This window comes from Rhinatrema bivittatum, chromosome 8 (genome assembly GCF_901001135.1).
Source record: "Rhinatrema bivittatum chromosome 8, aRhiBiv1.1, whole genome shotgun sequence".
NCBI classification, from domain to species: Eukaryota; Metazoa; Chordata; class Amphibia; order Gymnophiona; family Rhinatrematidae; genus Rhinatrema; species Rhinatrema bivittatum.
This window is the reverse complement of record NC_042622.1, coordinates 61482280-61500980: the sequence shown is the minus strand read 5'-3', so window position 1 is coordinate 61500980 and position 18701 is coordinate 61482280. Positions and strand designations below refer to the sequence as shown.

The 18701-nt window shown below is 45.9% G+C and overlaps 1 protein-coding gene across 3 annotated transcripts in view; it reads left to right on the top strand.

Annotated features, from left to right (window-relative positions):
- Positions 1-10369: 10369 nt before the first annotated feature.
- Positions 10370-18701, top strand: part of SOGA1 (suppressor of glucose, autophagy associated 1) — a 172346-nt gene continuing 164014 nt past the window's right edge. The window contains exons 1-2 of one of the 3 annotated variants that reach the window (XM_029611716.1): positions 10370-10988; positions 17142-17366. In XM_029611716.1, coding sequence (XP_029467576.1) covers positions 10599-10988; positions 17142-17366 — 615 coding nt within the window. In that variant the 5' untranslated portion in view covers positions 10370-10598. The remainder of the gene's footprint in view (positions 10989-17141; positions 17367-18701) is intronic. The other 2 variants (XM_029611715.1, XM_029611714.1) reach the window with 2 other exon arrangements.

The following is an 18701-nucleotide window of genomic DNA, read 5'->3' as shown; positions in this document are numbered from 1 at the left end:
ATCTGCTTTGAAATGCCTGAAAAAGCTGAATATAAGTAAAAAATAAAATAAATGAAGAATCTCCATGGATGAAACATAAGAAAACTGAGTCCAGTTCCTGTATTGATGGAACTGGGACATTCTAATGATCTTTGATAATTATTGGAAGATTGACTACTGTATTTTCTTAGAGAAGAAATCAGCAGCTACTTCACAATGAGTCTTATCTACGAATAAGACAGAGTTAGGTGAAGAGACAGTTGGATGCCTGGTTAAATAGCTTACTATAGAGAACAGAGCACAGGGATTGTTACCAGCTCCTTTTATTCGATTCATGAAGAATTCCTCCTTTGCAGTCGCTGTAGACTAAACGTCATTAAAAGGGTCTTATAAAAATCATGATCAGATTGTGTCTGAAACTTTCTCCATTTATGTTCATCTTTTACAGCTTTAGAAAACCAGGGAGCAAAGAACCCTTGTCACACTTGTCTTGGCTTCAATAGGGCAAGTTTATCTGTAACATGCTGAAGCATCTGAAAGCATGATTAAACAGCAGTATCTGCATTTTCTAAATTCATGGTTGTCACATTACCCCTTAGGTGTTCGTGTAGTGCATCAGAATCAATGTGAGAACAAATCAAAACTGTAGTATGGTTGGAGTTAATCTTATGGGATTGAGTGAATGAAAAACCAAGAGTTATGAGAAAATGGCTAACATAACACTTGCTCAATAAGTATTGTTGGTACTGAAAGAGAAAAGAGAGTAAGATTTAAAAATTTGAATCTAGGTTATAGCCGTATCTATGCATGGGCTGGTTAACTAATTGAGACCAGTCTAAAGCCATCAGTATATCTATAAACACCTCACAAGTAGAGTTTTAAAGTACGTGATGACGTGGTGATTAAAATCTCCTAGCACAATTGTAGTATTTAAATTAATCTTTAAACCTACCAAGAATTCAATAAAGGTGATGAATTATAGGATATAAACAAACAGGAGGACAGTACATTAGGCAAATGTTAAGGTTGAAAGAAGTCAGTAACAAAGCCTCATAGGGTGGCACAGTATCCACATGATGAGAAAAAGCTAACGGACGTTTTGAAAATAAGTACCCCTCCACCACGACCAGTAGCACAGGGTTGTGAAACTATGCCATATTTAGCAGGACAAAGTTGATTTAATAGGACATTGTTCGTAGCGAGTAACCAAGATTCTCATGTAATAAGTCATTAATTATAGGGCCTTTTTTAGTAGCTGATTGCACATTAATAAGAAAAATGGTTAGGCTACATAAAACTGAACTCAGAGCAAACAATTTAAATGGCAATAGATGTAAACATAGCTGTCTATACTTCAATCCTTGGCATTTCTGAAGAGAAAGAAGGTATCCATAATATCCTTGGCCAATAGTCACTGGAATTGATGCAGAAGCCATTGTAGCAAAAGGAATGAGTTCCCAGACAGGTCACAAACTCTGCTGCATAAAATGCATGAAAACATGCGCCTCTCCAGCATCCTCCTGGGCAGAAATAACATGCCCTCAATAACGTCACCACAGGGTGTTGGAAATGTGGACCCTTGAGCCGAAATGAGATTGATGCTACCACCAGGAGTGGACCCGTTGGTCCTCATCATCGGCAGGTGGTTCAGGCAGAGAAGACCCAACTGGAGCTTCACCTATACCAGCCCTTCTTCCCACAGGTTGAGCCCTTGGGTACCGGGGCCAGCAGGACTTAGGCGGGGGTCTCAAGGCATGGAACCAAGGGGGGAAGTGAAGCGGCGTCGGACAAGAAGAAGTCGAGGCAGGCGGCAGACAAGCGAAACCAGGAACAGGCCAGAGGTCAAGACAGGCAGCGACAAGCAGAAACAGTGAAACAGGCTGGAGGTCAGGGCAGGTGGAGGTCAAGCTGAGTCAGGTAGGCAGGGTCAGAACCAAAAGATCAATCCGAAGGGACGAGGAGCAGGAACACAAGAAGCAAGACAGGAACACTGGATCAGGAACAGGAAGCAAGGCAGGAACGCTGGATCAACGCAGGAATCAGGAACACAGAACTCACACTCAAGACTGAGCTTGACCTGTTGCTGAGGCAAAGTGCTAGTGGCAGGGCAGGGTATATATACCCGCCCTGCCTGACGTCATCATTGCAGGCCGCAGGGAACTTTCCTGCCCCAGACCCTTTAAATTTACAGCAGTGGCGCACGCGACTAGGGGGCCAGACACGGAGCTCGGCATGGCGGCGTGCAGGAGCGCCGCGAGAGCAGGTCGCTGTAGTGGTACTCAGTGTTGGCCGGGAGAGGTGGCGATGGAGGGGAGCTGGAGTGTGTTGCCTGCTTCCTGAGGTAAGGGAACCTGGCCGTGGTTTTACGCGGCCGGGGATCCTACCACGGGGGTGGAAGATTTATTTATTTATTTAAAATTTTATATATCGACATTCTGGCTTCAATCATGACAGTTAACAAAGTTAGCAGAGGAGTCTATAAAACACAATGAATTTCCCAATAAAAACAGAGAAATTTCTTCAACCAAAAATGTCAGAAGAGGCAGGCAGTGGCACCTCAAGTCATAACAAATTTGAAATTTGAAGAGGACGTGCCACCATCACCTGTGTCTCTTCCCGTCCCTATTTTGTCTTAGAGGAGGGGAAAGGGCAGGCAGTAGCACCAGCAGCGGGGCACCAGCTGCACCACCAGTGCCATTGAAGGTAGCCGTGCAAGTCCTGAAAGCACCAGCTGCGCAATCCTTTAGTATTGAAGAGGCAGCCATAGCAGTCTTGTCAGAAGGTGCTTCTGACTCTCCATTTACAGGATTTCCAGAAGTGGAGCTGAGAGAGCTGTTAGTTGAAGACCTTAGTTTTGGGAGATTGGTTAGCAGTATCTTAGCTTTCATTTCAAGAATGGAGGAGACAAGAGGCTGGAGTCGATTTTGGTGAGGGAGAACAGGCCTACAGTGCAGGAACAGATGAGTGATGCTCCTGTCACTGTTTTTCAGGGTCCACCTGCCTCCACCTCTACTACAGTGCCAGCATCATCCACCCCCAAAGATGCAGAGAAGGGATCACGAAAGAAATCAGTAATCTGGAGGCACTTCCAAGTTTGGTGTAAGCAACTGGGCCATTTAAGCAATTTTGGGATGAATCATCACCTGAAAAAGCAGCATTCTCTTCATTAATCAGATGGGGATGCTAGTAGCAGTAGACAGGGGACCCAGAGGACACTATTAAAATAGGGCATCCAGGGGACAATGTTAAGAAAGGGGACAAGTGCTGGAGGGCAGGCCGCTGGATCAGAGAACCAGAAATCTAAATGCAGGGTTCTTTGTCACTGATAATAATTCTAATATGGTAAAGGCAGTATCTGAGGGGGGATATCAGGCTGTACGATGCTTTGCTCACACCCTGCACTTAGCAGTGAAGGAGGCCCTGGGACTGGAGTCTATGGACCCACAGAATGTCTGCCTACAAGGTTTAATAGAAAGGTGTAGGAAAATAGCTGGGCACTTCCACCAAAGTGTGAAGATGGGGGAGCTTCTCCATGAAAAGCAGGAGGAATTAGAGATGACTCGAAGTGTCTCATTCAAGTTGTGGGTACCCACTGCAATTCTACCTACATGATGCTGCAGAGGCTACTGGAGCAGCAGACACCCCCTGCATGATCTGTCTCTGAAAATGGAGATGATTGTGCAGGCTCCCCTAGGGCATCATGATTGGTCAGTCATGAGGCAGCTTGTGAAAATCCTGAAGACCTTTAAGAATACCACAGAGGAGCTGTGTGCTAGAAGCGCCACTTTGGGAGATATCATCCCCATAGTAAACATCCTGTTAGAAAATTTGGAGGGCTTTCAAAAGGAAGAGGAAATGAGAGCTGAGGTGCTATGCTGTCTGGAGCCCTTGGAAAAGCAGATTTATTTTATTTATTTGTTTATTTTTATATACCGTCATTCAATTAGTATGTCATGAACGGTTTACAATCAATTAGAACAATAAATCATATAAGCAATTCATAAAATACAATATAGATAAAAATGTAACAGAAACATAAGAAAATTAATAAAATAAGTGCGAAATGAATACATCTAAATAACTTTAAATAAGGACCTCTGACCAGAAACCCCACATACATGATAGCTACATTATGTGATCTAGGTGTGAAAGGGAGAGTTGCACTGCAGGCCCACAATCTGACACATATGAAGAGCTATTGACAGAGAAGGTCTGTCAACTAGGGGACCAGAGGCTGAGGCAGAGGAGGGATTAGCAGAGGAAGAAACACCATTATTGGGCAGGTCAGTACAAGTCAGAGCAGCCCCCTGTGATCACCACCTAGCACTCCCTCCTCCACTATAAAATGGAAACAATCCTCACTTCTGTCCCAGGCGATCGTGAAAGCAGCTGGGAAGAAAGACACACGTCCGACACAGGCAGCTCAAATCTCAGTGACATGCTATCTCACAGAGACCATTGAGGACATGGACAAGTGCAGCATCTGGCCAGACCTAGCAAGAGTGGCTCAGTGCTATCTCTCTCACCCACCGAGTGTGCCCAGCAATAGAGTATTTTCAGTGACGTGGGACATTGTAAGCCCTCATCACTCCAGGATGACACCATACTTGATGCAGCAGTCAAAAAAGCAAACAATGTTAGGAATTATTAGGAAAGGAATGGTTAATAAAATGGAAAATGTCATAATGCCTCTGTATCGCTCCATGGTGAGACCACACCCTGAATACTGTGTACAGTTCTGGTCCCCGCATCTCAAAAAAGATATAGTTGTGATGGAGAAGGTACAGAGAAGGGCAACCAAAATGATAAAGGGAATGGAACAGCTCCATTATGAGGAAAGGCTGAAGAGGTTAGGGCTGTTCAGCTTGGAGAAGAGACGGCTGAGGGGGGTTATGATAGAGGTGTTTAAGATCATGAGAGGTCTTGAACGAGTAGATGTGAATTGGTTATTTACACTTTTGGATAATAGAAGGACCAGGGGGTATTCCATGAAGTTAGCAAGTAGCACATTTAAGACTAAGCGGAGACAATTCTTTTTCACTCAATGCACAATTAAGCTCTGGAATTTGTTGCCAGAGGATGTGGTTAGTGCAGTTAGTGTAGCTGGGTTCAAGAAAGGTTTGGATACGTTCTTGGAGGAGAAGTCCATTAACTGCTATTAATCAAGTTTACTTAGGTAATAGCCACTGCTATTAATTGCATCAGTAACATGGGATCTTCTTAGTGTTTGGGTACTTGCTAGGTTCTTATGGCCTGGTTTGGCCTCTGTTGGAAACAGGATGCTGGGTTTGATGGACCCTTGGTCTGACCCAGCATGGCAATTTCTTATGTTCTTAAATGCTAGTGTTCCTGAAAATGAATCTGCCTTTGCTTGGGTTTCCAGATTTGCTAGGTGTGTGGCAAGATGAATGAAAGGAATTTGAAGGTCTTACAGCTGCTCTGTCTGCCTGCCTGCCATGCCTCAAATACTAGCAATGGGGCCTATATTCAGCATCCAGCAACATTCAGTGACTGACTGTTCAGCCTGCTGTGTCCCCAACACCATCAATTGGGCCACACTTCCGCAAATATACTGCTGCAGCCTCCCAGGCCTGAGAAGCCATTCCGAGGGTAACAACACGCCAATGCTGAGTCCTGCCGTGTCCCCAACACAGTCAGCTGGGCCGCACTTCCACAAACGTACTGCTGCTGCCTCCCAGGTCTGAGATGCCAGAACACACCAATTCTGGTTCCTGCTGTGCCCCAGCCCTAGCAGTTGATCCACACTTCTGCAAACACACTGCTGCTGCCTCTCAGGCTTGAGATGCCAGTCTGAGGGGCAGAACACGATGAATGCTGATTCCTGCTGTGACCCGAACACCATCTGTTCAGCCACACTTCTTCACTACTGCTGCCACCAAGACCCGAGATGCTAGTTAGAGCTAGAACACCATGAATGCTGATTCCTGCTGTGTCCACAACATCGTCAGTTGGGCCACACTGCTGCTACCTCCCAGGCCTAAGATGCCAGTCTGAGGGCCACAACAGACCAATGCTGAGTCCTGCTGTCTCTCACCATTGTCAGTTGGGCTACACTTCCGCAAACACACTGTTACTGCCTTCCAGACATGAGATGCCATTCCATAGTAACATAGTAATGATGGTAGAAAAAGACTAAAATGGTCGATCTAATCTGCCCAGCAAGCTTCCCAAGGTAGTAACTGACGCTCCTTGCAGGTTACCCCCTCTGTTTCTCTTAAGGGTAGTAACTGCCGCTCTATGCTGGTTAAGCTTTTTTATTTATTCCCATCCTCTAGCCTTTTAGGGATTCACAATGTTTATCCCATGCCCCTTTGAAATCCTTCACAGTTTTAGTCTTCACCACTTCCTCCGGAAGGGCATTCCAGGCATCCACCAACCTCTCAGTGAAGAAATATTTCCTGACATTGGTTCTAAGTCGTCCTCCCTGGAGATTCAAATCGTGACCCCTAGTTCTACTAAATTGTTTCCAATAGAAAAGGTTTGTTGATGACCATGGATCGTTAAAACATTTCAAGTATCTGATGGTCTGTATAATATCACCCCTGCTCCTCCTCTCCTCCAGGGTATACATATTCAGGTTCTTTAACCTCTCCTCATAAGTCATTCAATGGAGACCACCTACCATTTTGATCGCCCTTCTCTGGACCGCCTCCATCCTGTCCCTGTCTCCTTTGAGATACGGTCTCCAGAACTGAATACAGTACTCCAGGCGAGGCCTCACCAAGGACCTGTACAAGGGGATTATCACTTCCCTTTTCTTACTAGATATTCCTCTCTATGCAGCCCAGCATTCTTCTGGCTTTGGCTATCGCTGTGTCACACTGCTTCATCGACTTCAGGTCGTTAAACACTATCACCCCAAGATCTCTCTCCTGCTCCATGCACTCTTCCAGCTTCCTTAAATTCCGTCTCATTCTCTGTACTCCTTCCGGCGTGTCCACTCTGTTGTAGATCTTAGTATAATCCGCAAATAGACAAACTTTACCTTCTGTCCCTTCTGCAATGTCTCTCACGAAGATGTTGAACAGAACCGGTCCCAACACCAATCCCTGTAGGTTCCATTTACCATCACTCATTGTCTTCTAACCATTAACCATTTTGTAATCCACGCCAACACCTTGGAGCTGACTCTCAAGCTTCTCATTTTGTTGATGGAATAGACTTAGTTTTTGGGTACTTGCCAGATTCTTATGGCCTGGATTGGCCACTGTTGGAAACAGGATGCTGGGCTTGATGGACACTTGGTCTGACCCAGCATGTCATATTCTTATGTTCGGTTTACAGAAGAGAATCTATGGGAAGAGCTAGGAAAATTGAAAGTGGACAAGGCGATGGGGCCTGATGAGATACATCCCAGGATACTGAGGGAGCTCTGAGATGTGCTGGCAGGTTGCCTAAAAGACCTGTTTAATACATCCCTGGAAATGGGAGTGGTGCCATGAGATTGGAGAAGAGTGGTGGTGGTCCCACTTCACAAGAGTGGGAGCATAGAGGAGCTGGAAAGTACAGGCCGGTTAGCCTTACTTTGGTGGTGGGAAAATTAATGGAGAAGTATTGAAGGAAAGAATAGTGAACTATCTACAATCCGGTGGGTTACTGGACCTGAGGCAGCATGGATTCACTAGGGAAGGTCCTGTCAGACAAATATAATTGATTTTTTTTTTGATTGGGTGACTAAAGAATTGGATCAGGGAAGAGCACTCAATCTGATTTACTTGGATTTTAGTAAAGCTTTTGATATGGTCCCGCATAGGAGACTCGTGAACAAAATGAGAAGCTTAGGAGTGGATACCAAGGTAGTAGTGTGGATTGCAAACTAGTTGACTGATGTAGACAGCATGTAATGGTAAATGGACCCTACTCTGAAGAGAGAGCCATGTTAAGTGGAGTGCCACAGGGATCGGTATTGGGACCGGTTCTGTTCAATATCCTTGTGAGAGACATTGCAGAAGAGATAGAAGGTAAAGTTTGTCTATTTGCAGATTATACTAAGATCTGCAACAGCATGGACATGCCTAAAGGAGTAGAGAAAATGAAAAGTGATTTAAGAAAGCTTAAAGAGTGGTTGAGGATTTGGCAGCTGGGATTTAATGCCAAGAAGTGCAGAATTGTGCATCTGGGGTGTGGTAATCCAAAAGAACTGTAAGTGATGGGGGGGGGGGGGGGGGGGGGGGTGAAAGACTAATGTGCACGGACTGGGAGAGGGAATGTGGGGTGATAGTGCCTGGCAATCTGAAGGCAGCAAAGCAATGTGACAAGAAGATAGCTAAAGCTAGAAGAATACTGGGCTGCACAGAGGAATACCCAGTAAGAAAATGGAGGTGGTGATGCTCTTGTAGAGGTCCTTGGTGAGGCATCCCCTGGAGTACTGCACTCAGTACTGGAGCTCGTATCTCAAAAAGGATAGAGACAAGATTGAGGGGGTCCAAAGAAGAGCAACCAAAACGGTATGGGGTCTGTATCAGCAGGGCTGTTGCTAGCTTTTCTGTTGCCCTGTGTGAACAATTACTGTGCCACCCCCCGCGCCCTCCTCGTCGCTGGAGGGAACGCAGTGCCAGTGCTCTCTCTTCGGCACTATGGTGGTGCCAGTGCTCTCTCTGTCTTCAGTCACCAGCTGGTTAGGCTCCGCCAGCAGCCTCTCCTGCCACCTCCACAGATGTGCCTCTCCGTGCAAATGCATGGTTTGCAGCTGTGGTCACACCGGACCTGTGTTTTGGAAGACATGAGGAGAGGCTGAATGATCCTGGAAGAGAAGAGGTGCAGGGGAAATATGATACAGAATTTCAGATACCTGAATGCACATACTTTGAACATTTTCCGTTGGAAAGGAAACAGTAGCAGTAGGGGGTCACAAAATGAAACTCCAAGGGGGATGACTCAGAACCAATATCTGGAAATATTTCTTCAAGGAAAGGGTTGTGGATGCCTGGAATGCCCTTCTGGAGGAAGTGGTAAACACAAAAACAGTCCAAGGGGCATGGGATAAACACTATGGATCCCTAAAGGCTGAAGGATGGAAATGAAGAAAAGGGTGCATGGGGGTTACCTGCACTTAACGGCAGTTGCTACACTAGGAGACTTGCTGAGCAGACTAGATGGACCGTTTGGTCTTTTCTGCTGTAAATACTATGTTACTATCCTAGCTTTCTTTCACCCCCTCAGACAGTCTATGTTTACAATTTGGATTTCAGAGAGATGGGGAAGAGGCTGCATTCACCACCACCCCTCCTTGTTTCCTGCCCCCCAGCATGCACTTCCCCCAACATTCACACCTCCCCCTTTGTGCCCTCCCCAAGAATTCACCCCTTCCTCCCTTCTCCCATTCACCTCCTCCAACATTAAATGCAAGCTGGCATGACATTAGTCTCGACTAGGCAGTCGCCTAGGGTGGTGTCAGTGGGCGGGGTGCCACAGGGTACACAAATGGCGCCATTTTCAAAATGTGAAAGGAGGAGGGGGGGGGGGATGACAATCATGGAGCACTACTAGATTTGTACAACATGGTGTATACAATGAGAGAGAGAGAGAGAAAGACAAGATAACTATATATATCTACCACTGCCAGAGGCTATATTCCACTCAGGGTGGGTTCGGTTGGGGGGGGGGGGGGCAGTGTTACATTGGTTTGCCAAGGGCGCTACAGACCCATTTAATGCCCTCTAGCAGTACCTCTCACCCCCACCCTAGAGCATTCCCTCCCTCATCTCCTTCACCATTCATCTTGTCTCACTCCATCCAGTGGTACTTTTCTTCCAAGTCATGCCAGGTTGCTCACCTGGAACCTTTTTAAACTTGTTTCCTTTTCCACATAGGGAAAAAATAGGTGTCGGCCTTTGCTGATCCCGATTCCACTCCCCTGAAGAATTCACCTCACATCCCATTCATCATTTGTCTGTTCTCCCTCTCCCTCCCTGACTTGTGCTCGAGGATGGCTGCTTCCTCTCATCCCTCAGCTTAGTTGAGGCCTGGAATCTCAGAGAGGCTACAGCTCTGTCTCCTCCAGCTCCTTCTCTTCCCACTGCTGCCTGATGACAGGGGAATAAGAGAGGAAGGGCTGAGGATGTAATGGGCATAGAAATAATTCTTCTGTTCCCTTCTCTAGCCTTCTGCTCGTGTAGTCTGCTTGGAGGGCAATGGCTGGAGCAGTAAGCAGCAGAACAATTATTTTCTGGTATTTGAGCTCTGAGGTCCCATGAACGCCTGTAGGGTCTGCTGCACGCCATCCCAGTTTCTAAGCGGGAGCTCCGTCGTGTACGTGTGGCTAGGGGATGAAAGGGGCGCTGGGTCTATGCTCTGCTAGTTGGGGGTCGCTGTTGCCTTAAAGAATGGAAGCGCCCCACGCCGCCCTCTTCTGGCTTTTGTTTCACAGCCCGATCGCGTCACTGGCAGCCAGAGCTGGAGAGACAGAGAGAGTCTGCGGCTCCTATCGGTCCCATCCGCACAGACAGCGCCGGCGGGGGGGAGAGAGACTGCGGTTCCCATCCACACAGCCAGAGCGGGGGAGTCGCCGCTGAGCCGCACCCCGGAGGCAGGGGCCGGCCGATTCCCCCCCCCCCCCGCCGGGCAGGACGACAAGCGCCTGATCTGGGTGGGGGGAGATGGAGGCGGCCGAGCCCAGCCGAAAGAAGCTCCGCGCCCCCTCCCCGGCCCGGCCCAAGGAGCTGCCGGGCTGCGCCCTGACTAAGGCGCGGCCGAGCGGCCCCCGCAGCCCGGCTAACCCCGCCGCCGCCGCCGGCCCCAGTGGCCACAAGCAGCCGCCCGGTGCCATGCGGGGCGGGAGCCGGGGGCCGGCGCCCACGGACAGCGGCTCGGAGGCGTCGGACGCTGCGTCCGATGAGAGGCAGCCGAGCAGTCACAGCAGCAGCAGCCGGAGCCCGGCCGAGGACAGCCTCCTGCCGCTCAGCACCTCGCTCGCCTTCTCCGAGCTGAGCGAGGACCTGCTGGAGCGGGAGCTGCAGGAGCTGCGCTCCGACAACGAGTATCTGAAGGTGAGGACGGCGCTGGCTGCAGATCGGGCCCCGGGTTTGGTGCTCGCTCTGAGGAGGGAGGTAGCTAACGGTCCTCCGCTTGTTACTGATGTACTGGGGTCCCTCCTTCAAAAACATTATTTGTAATTTTATTTTGTAAGAACCAAGCCCTTATCTGCTTAATTTGCTGCTGAAAATACAGGGTTTTCTTAGCAATGGTCCAGATTTGTTGTGTCTGTGTGGAAAAAAAAAAGCTGTAGTGTGTCTGGCCCAGTGTGATTTACAGAGAGAATTGAAATCTGAAGCAGATGCCCTAGATAAACCACAGCCTGTTTTTCTATTCCACTTACCACTCACATTTCTATCAAAATAATCCCAGTGTAGTAGCATAGGTTTGTCTAAACCAGTGTTTCTGAAGCAGGTCCTTGAGTACAGTCTGCTTTTCAGGATGGCCAAAATGAATATGTATGAGAGGAGAGATTTGTAGGCACTGCCTCCATTGCATGCAAATCCTATCTCCTGCATATTCGTTATGAATATCCCGAAAACCAGACGGGCTAGGCTAGGGGGTACTCCAGGACAGACTTGAGAAACACTGGCCTAAAGCCCCTGAATAGCAGTGATTTTGGTCTTTGTAATTTAGTAGCACTGTAAGTTTAAGGAAAGGAAGAATATCTGCATTAATAAATATCCGTATATATATATATATATATATATATTTATTTATATATATATATATATATATATTTATTTAATTTCTGTGCTGTCACTCTATATTCAGTCGTAACGGTTTACAAGTTTACAAAAACATAAAAACAATCATAAAATTATAAAATAAAATAAAAAGAATTAAAAGGGGGCAAAGGGTAGTAAGATTTTACTTTAAAGACTGAGACCGCATGTAAACTATCAGGTCCAGTTCTTGCTGTGCAGAATTACAGAATTGTACACAGCGAGAAAGCCTTGTGCTGTATCAACCTGTTGATCTTTTTGTAGCATTCGGGTTAAAAACAGACCTATATCCAGAGACCTTTTTTCCTCTGGGTGTGGTTGCCCTGGTAACAGCAGATGTTCTCTCTTGGAAATAGACGTTTGTTTTATAGTTGTGTTGTGTGGTCCAGGGGCAGAGGAGAGCGGGCCCTGCGGTAATGGAGGTCCCGGTAGAAGAGCTGGCTCCTATGTGAGGCCCCCCGGCGGAAAAGAAGATCAGTCAAAGAGAGAGATGACATCAGGGTCAGACTGTCAGGCAGCCACTCTGGCCACCTCTCTCTCGTCTTTTCTGGCTAAGGTCTGTAGTGTGAAGCTCAGAAGAAACCTGCTGTGCTGCCGCCCCATCTCTCACAGCTGATTGCTTTATTCTTCTGAGAAAATGTGCTTCAGTTTGAGCATCTAACACTTTGGTGTTTAAATTTAGACCTGCGATTTATTAGCCCAGGAGGAGGCTCCTAAGTTAGGTTCCTGGTTCTGAAAATGAGTGCAAGGTGCTTAACGTTTTCCCTGCCCTCGTAGATGTCTGTTTTTTAGTCACATAAATTAGGAACTCAGCCCTAATCAGTTTTCAGAGGGGCCAATTTAGGGGGTCTTAATTTCTGAGGAACCTATTTATAGTAATGCAGCAACTTGTGCTAAACACCTAATTCGGGGTGTTTAATCAGCATTAAAATGGTTATCATTCAATATTTCTTTGTATTTTGTTCATTTACAGTGCTTTTATTCCACATATTACAAAAAAGATTGTAGTGCTTTACAATAAAACATTCACCATTTACCCCCCAAAAAAATAGGCCCAATGTGAGGAAGATATTAATGAACTGCCTCACATGCATGCAAAGCAGCTCGTTAATATTAAAATGCAGTAACATGGATTGCAATACACTTGGTGATCTGTGTAAATCCTTTAAAGTTACCTCACTGTGAGGTGTGGTTAGCCTGCCAATGCTTTCAGGGCCCTCTGTCCCCCCCCCCCCACACACTATAATCCTTAATGGGGCAAGAAGCCTGAGGTTCAAACGCCCCCTCCCTGCGCTGAAAAGCTCCTTTCTGCAGATTCCCCTCTTCCTGGCACTGCCCTCTCCCCAACAAATGTATAATATTTAGCCATGCCCCTAGCAGAAATCTCACCCCGCCCACCTCATACACCAAAAATGCCCCCCCCCCCCATATTTTGAAACCTCTTCATTCCTATGGGGTAGGAGCAAGTCCCAGTTCAAAATGGTACTGATTGACCCAAAACTTCCCTTTGCTCCCTGTGGAGTGAGGGGTGGGTGCAAACCAAGAGGCTTCAAGATAGGGGCTAAACATATGTTGGTTGAGGGGCTGTGCTGGGGTTGGGGGGGGGGGGCCTTTCAGTGTGGGTGGGGAGATGGTATTAGTACTCCTTTAAGATTCATGGCAGGGACGCTGGGGACACGCGTTTCCGGGCCTGGGACCGTGCCTGATCCCAGCTTTGGCAACGTGTGTTCCTGTGCCACTGTAGGATTTATTAAACCCTGGTACGCAGATACTGTAGTTTAGTAAAAACCCAAGGGAAATTACTCATAATAAAACAACGCATTCATGTGCCATTTTAATGCAGCTCAGTAAATAAGCCCTTAAATTAGTTGTCCAAATCTTTTGAATATTGACCCCCTATGAACTTAAAGCTAAGAAAAGTCAACCTTCCCAACTAACTAAAGGATTTTGTGGAAAAATCTTTATATTAGTGCAACAGAATGTATTTAATCTAGGAAGCCTTGTTTGCTGTAGTAAATCTGTATAGGGCCAGATGTACTAAAAGCTTTTCTTATGGGAAAAATGCTTGAGACCTAGGCCCCGAAAGCCCCTTCTTGGGGAAGTTGTTACAGTGTGCTGGCTTCTGATGCAGGTAGGGAGGTGAGCTGAAGGACTAGAAGTAGCTGTTACAGATGATCAGGGCTCGAAAAATGCATTTATTTTAATTAATAATTTTTATTTTCTCATCTATTTTCTCAAATAAGCTCCAAACAGACCACAGTTTAAAAAGATTAAATAATTCACCACAATAAACAAAACACATAGGCTAACACAAGAGACCACAAAATAAAAACGCGACCCAGCAGACCTGCAAAGATTCTTCAAACATCCCAGGCCATCCGGTCCCAGTTTCTATTATATTGTCCCCTGCCTAATTATACATGTGCCATAAAGCAGCCATGTCTTCAGTCCTCACCTACATTCCATTAGATTCTTAGGTAACTTCTTGGGAGTTAAGACTAAGACTGGGGCAAGTAGATTTTGTTCAGCGGGCAAGATGGCGGTGTTTTCAGCCTCATGGGGCCTGAGAGGAAGAAGCAGAGGCATCTGGAAGGAGTGGGTAGCATCTATGGCAGCAATCAGGTCCAGAGAAGGCTACAGCAGGCGGTGGTGGAATAGAGGAGGAGAATGAGAGGGCTGGGAGAGGAAAGAGAGCAGTGCAAAATAGTGGGAGGTGGAGGAGAGGATGGGCCCCTGAGGGCAATAGGGTGGGAGTGAACAATTGCCAGGGAAGAAATGCTTACTGTGTGCTTCAGCCACCCACTCCCTCCCTCTAAGCAAATTATCAGGTGGGGAAAGGAAAGCAGTGGGAAATACATGGCAAATGCATTTTGTCCCTGACGAGCAAGTCCTGGAAGAATGTTTTTCAAATCCTGCAGCTGATCTTGCCATAGTCTGTTCCCATTTAGACCTCTGATTGATGAATCCTAAATCCTAGCTGTATCTGGGATAACTGGCCTTGAAAGATGAAGGGTACAGCAAATAAACTGGTACAAGGTCCCCGTCTGGACACCTGAGAGGGGTATTGATGCTTATCAGATGCATGGCTTTATTTAGATCAGATTGTGAAAGAGTCAAAATCTTCTTACCTCTGCACCGAAGAACCTCTCTTAAATGCTCCTCTGGCACAAGGCTGGATATGGGCTCTTGGGCCACTCTCACTTGCCATTGCAACTCTAAGTAAAAATGCCAGCAGCTGTCTGAGCTCTGCATAACCCCGCTGGCTTGCTTTCTGATAACAGGGTGCGGAGAGCCTGCGAGAGACCTCGGAGCACACAGGCTCCCTTTACAAGGCCAGACAAGAAAAGGAAATGGAAGCAAAGGGGATAATTTACCCCTGGTCTTTGTGGGCTACGGAGGGTAGATATCTGAGGAATTGTCGGTTTTGTAAAAGGAAGTATTGGGTAGAGGTATGGGCTGCTCACACATATTTAGCACGCCTCCAAAAAAAATGTGGGGTATGCAGAAGGCAAAGACATGCCAGATGCTTCATACCCCCGATCCATCCACAAAAGGTTATTCATCCAGACATGTACATCTTTTTTTTTAATTTGCTGAACTTATCCAAAAAGCCTGTCTTACTCTTGCCTAGGGCTAGAATATCTCCGTTCCCATTATAAGCAATTATGTCACTTTTATCATCTCTTATGGTCAAATCAGCAAACTGAGCTTGCTTGAACAAGCCTTGCTGCTTTACTGGATTAGTACAAGCAGTTTTCTTATGCTAAAAGTCACTTTAAGAGAGAAAGAACAGTTTTCTCTGCAGGAGATTGTAGCATTCATCTCTTTTGTTTTAATAACTATATACCGGTATTAGTGAAAACTTTTCAAAATATTTACAAATGGTGAATCTTCCTAAACATTGCTCCTTTTTGGACATAGCAAAGTCACAAGACGTAAAGTGAAGCGTAAGGAAGGTGACGCTTTTCCTTGAGATACCAGTATGAACCCTCCCTCCCACCCAAACCCCAAAAGTAACAACGAAATCAAACACAGGTTTTCATGGCATTCCTGCCTCTATTCCAGATCCCTTTAAGTTAGCAGCATCACCATTTTTCCCCATCTGAAACGAGCCCTGTCCACTCACACAGTAAGGAGAAGAATCTCTCCACCTAGCTCGTATTAAACACCGACCAGCACATAATATGTTTTCTATAAACCAAGCAGCTTGATCCCCACCTAACATCAGACAGAGTCAGCCCTGACATACAACGGCAGGCTTCAACTGGAGTGAGCTGTGCTATTTCATGGACTGCGTGACCGACCGCCTCCTGATTATATGGCAGTTAAATTAAATAAGGTATAAGAGTCCAAAATGTTTGCAGTGATAGAGCAGTGAATGGTATGCTGCATTCTTTAAATGTTTTCCCCAGTCCTCTGATAACATATGAGTGTTTAGCTTAGTATGCCAATGCTTAACCATGATCAGGATTAAAATATTATTTCTCATCAATTGGTATTTATAATTTTTCCTCTTAAGCTCCAACATGGTCAAACTTTGAAAAATGATCTTCTCTAATTGTAATGCTGGCCTGGATACCCGAGGGTGCACAGAAGAAGATATAGTCATATGCCTCGATTGTAAGCAAAAAAAAAAAAAGGAAACTTTCCATTTCAGACTTTTTTTCGGAAATGTCAATGACCAAAAGTTCCACGGAACATTTCAAGGGAGAGCGTGCTCCTGTGAGACCCAGCCCCTCAGCCAAAGATTAAAGACATCTGGTGGGTCTAAGGCTGGAGAATAGGGGGGAAGCTCCTCCTTTGGATGCACTAACAGGCCGATACAGTAAAAGTCATGGGCGAGCACACTAGCGCGTCCCTAGTGCCTCCTTTTTGACAGGAGAGGCGATTGTCAGGGAGTTTGACAGCCGACGCTCAATTTTGCCGGCGTCGGTTCTCAAACCCGCTGACAGCCACGGGTTCGGAAACTGGACGCCGGCAAAATTGAGCATCCGGTTTTCGACTCGTGAGCTGCGGGCTGATTTTAAATTTGTATTTTTTTTTATTTTTAATTATTTTTTACTTTTGGGACCTCCGACTTAATATCGCCATGATATTAAGTCAGAGGGTGTACAGAAAAGCAGGTACACTTTCCCGGTGCCGGCAGAAATTAACGCCTACCTTTGGGTAGGCACTAATTTCTGAAAGCAAAATGTGCGGCTTTTCCACTGAGAGAGAGCTCCTGGGGACTGGCCTAAAACTACCACCCACAGACCCGTGAATGAATGGCCTTTACACCTAGGAACACAAGGCTCTGCAGCCCCATGCCAGTCCTCTTAGCAAGCTGGCCTAGAGGTGAAAGGCACTGCATTCCTGTGCCAGTCTGCTGAAGGTGAAAGGTTCTATAAATCCCATCTCCTGCCTTGGTTTGCAGTTCTGAACGCTTTTGTCTCTTTCTTGCAGGATGAGATCGATGAGCTGCGATCAGAAATGCTGGAGATGAGGGATGTGTACATGGAGGAAGATTTGTACCAACTGCAGGACCTCCGGCAGCAGCTCGACCAGGTGAACAAAACTTGCCGCATCTTGCAGTACCGTCTGCGCAAAGCTGAGAGACGGAACCTGCGGGTGGCCCAGACCGGTCAGGTGGATGGAGAGCTCATCCACAGCCTAGAGCAAGATGTGAAGGTAAGAACCACACTAATTTCACTTACTAATTTATTTATACACTGGTTTTCCAAGTAAAACTGCTCAAAGTGGTGTACAAGCAAAGGGCAAGGGGAACAGGGAAGAGCATGGGCATCTTCTTTGAGACATTAGCAGCATCTTTGAATAACAATCCATGTGTGTTATGCGATACTTTAGAGATTTCCATCATACGGCAACTCGCCCTACCGATCCTGAATCCAGTCAGAATGAACCTTCTAAGTTATTTTTTTAAATTCTTATGCTTCCGCTTGGCAACTAAACAACTTTCCTGGCAGATATCCTTCTGGAAGGAAGGTCTAAAATTCTCTCTCTCTCGGTGCAGTGTATAATGTCATTTGCTGGTCATGGTCTCTTTGTTTAATATTTGTTGGTCCATTAAAAAGCATCTCAGCTTTTAAAGAAAGCAGTTTTTTTCAAAAAAGTACTCCCATTTTCTTCAGGTGATTCAAAGTTCAGCTCTCCATATTATTTCAGGTTCATCTTATAAGGATAAAACGACTACAGTATAATAAAAACATCACTGGTTACCCGTCATCTTTCATGTTTCACTTTTAAGACCCCACCAGGGGTTGGCGGCAGGGGGGGGGGGGGGGGGGGGGGGGGGACAGGGATCGAGAAGGAGCATTTGCAGGGCCATATCTCCTTATATTGTCCTAAAGCGTTTGAGATCATCTCCAGATGCTTTACTAGCTATCCCATTACTGCCACCAGCATGACTCGCCTCCACTCAGGACCATTCCTTTAGCTGTGCTGGGCTCTATCCGGTGAAACCAGTTAAGCCTCGGAGATCCCAGAAACACCGGATTCTTTAGCATATCAGAAAATGCTGAAAACGAGGTTTTTCAAGTTATCTTTAAATATGGAATGTAATTTACTCTGCTCAGTTATTAGCCATAATTGGTATTGATTTTGATTTTTCAGATTTATGTTTAGTTTTTGGATAGGACACTATCCATATGGGGCTGCTAATGTTCTTTAAGGTATTAATTTGAGATTGGATAGGCCAAAAGCATGCCCTGAAGGCAATTTATTAAAGATCTATGTAAAGTTAAATCTTTTTAGATTACTAGGTAGGTTTTTTTCTATATGGCACTATTATTAGTAGGGAGTTGTGGGGATAGGTTCTTATTTGTATGGAATCATAAACTAATTTATGTACTATTATACAACAGGTTATTTTAATTGTAGTATTTTTCTTGTGAGTCAGGTATATTTAAGTATGTCACTGTTTTTATCTTCTGTTATATTTCATTTGTTATATTGACTATATTATTTTTTACATTATTGCTCCCCACTTGGAGCTTCTATCGAGAA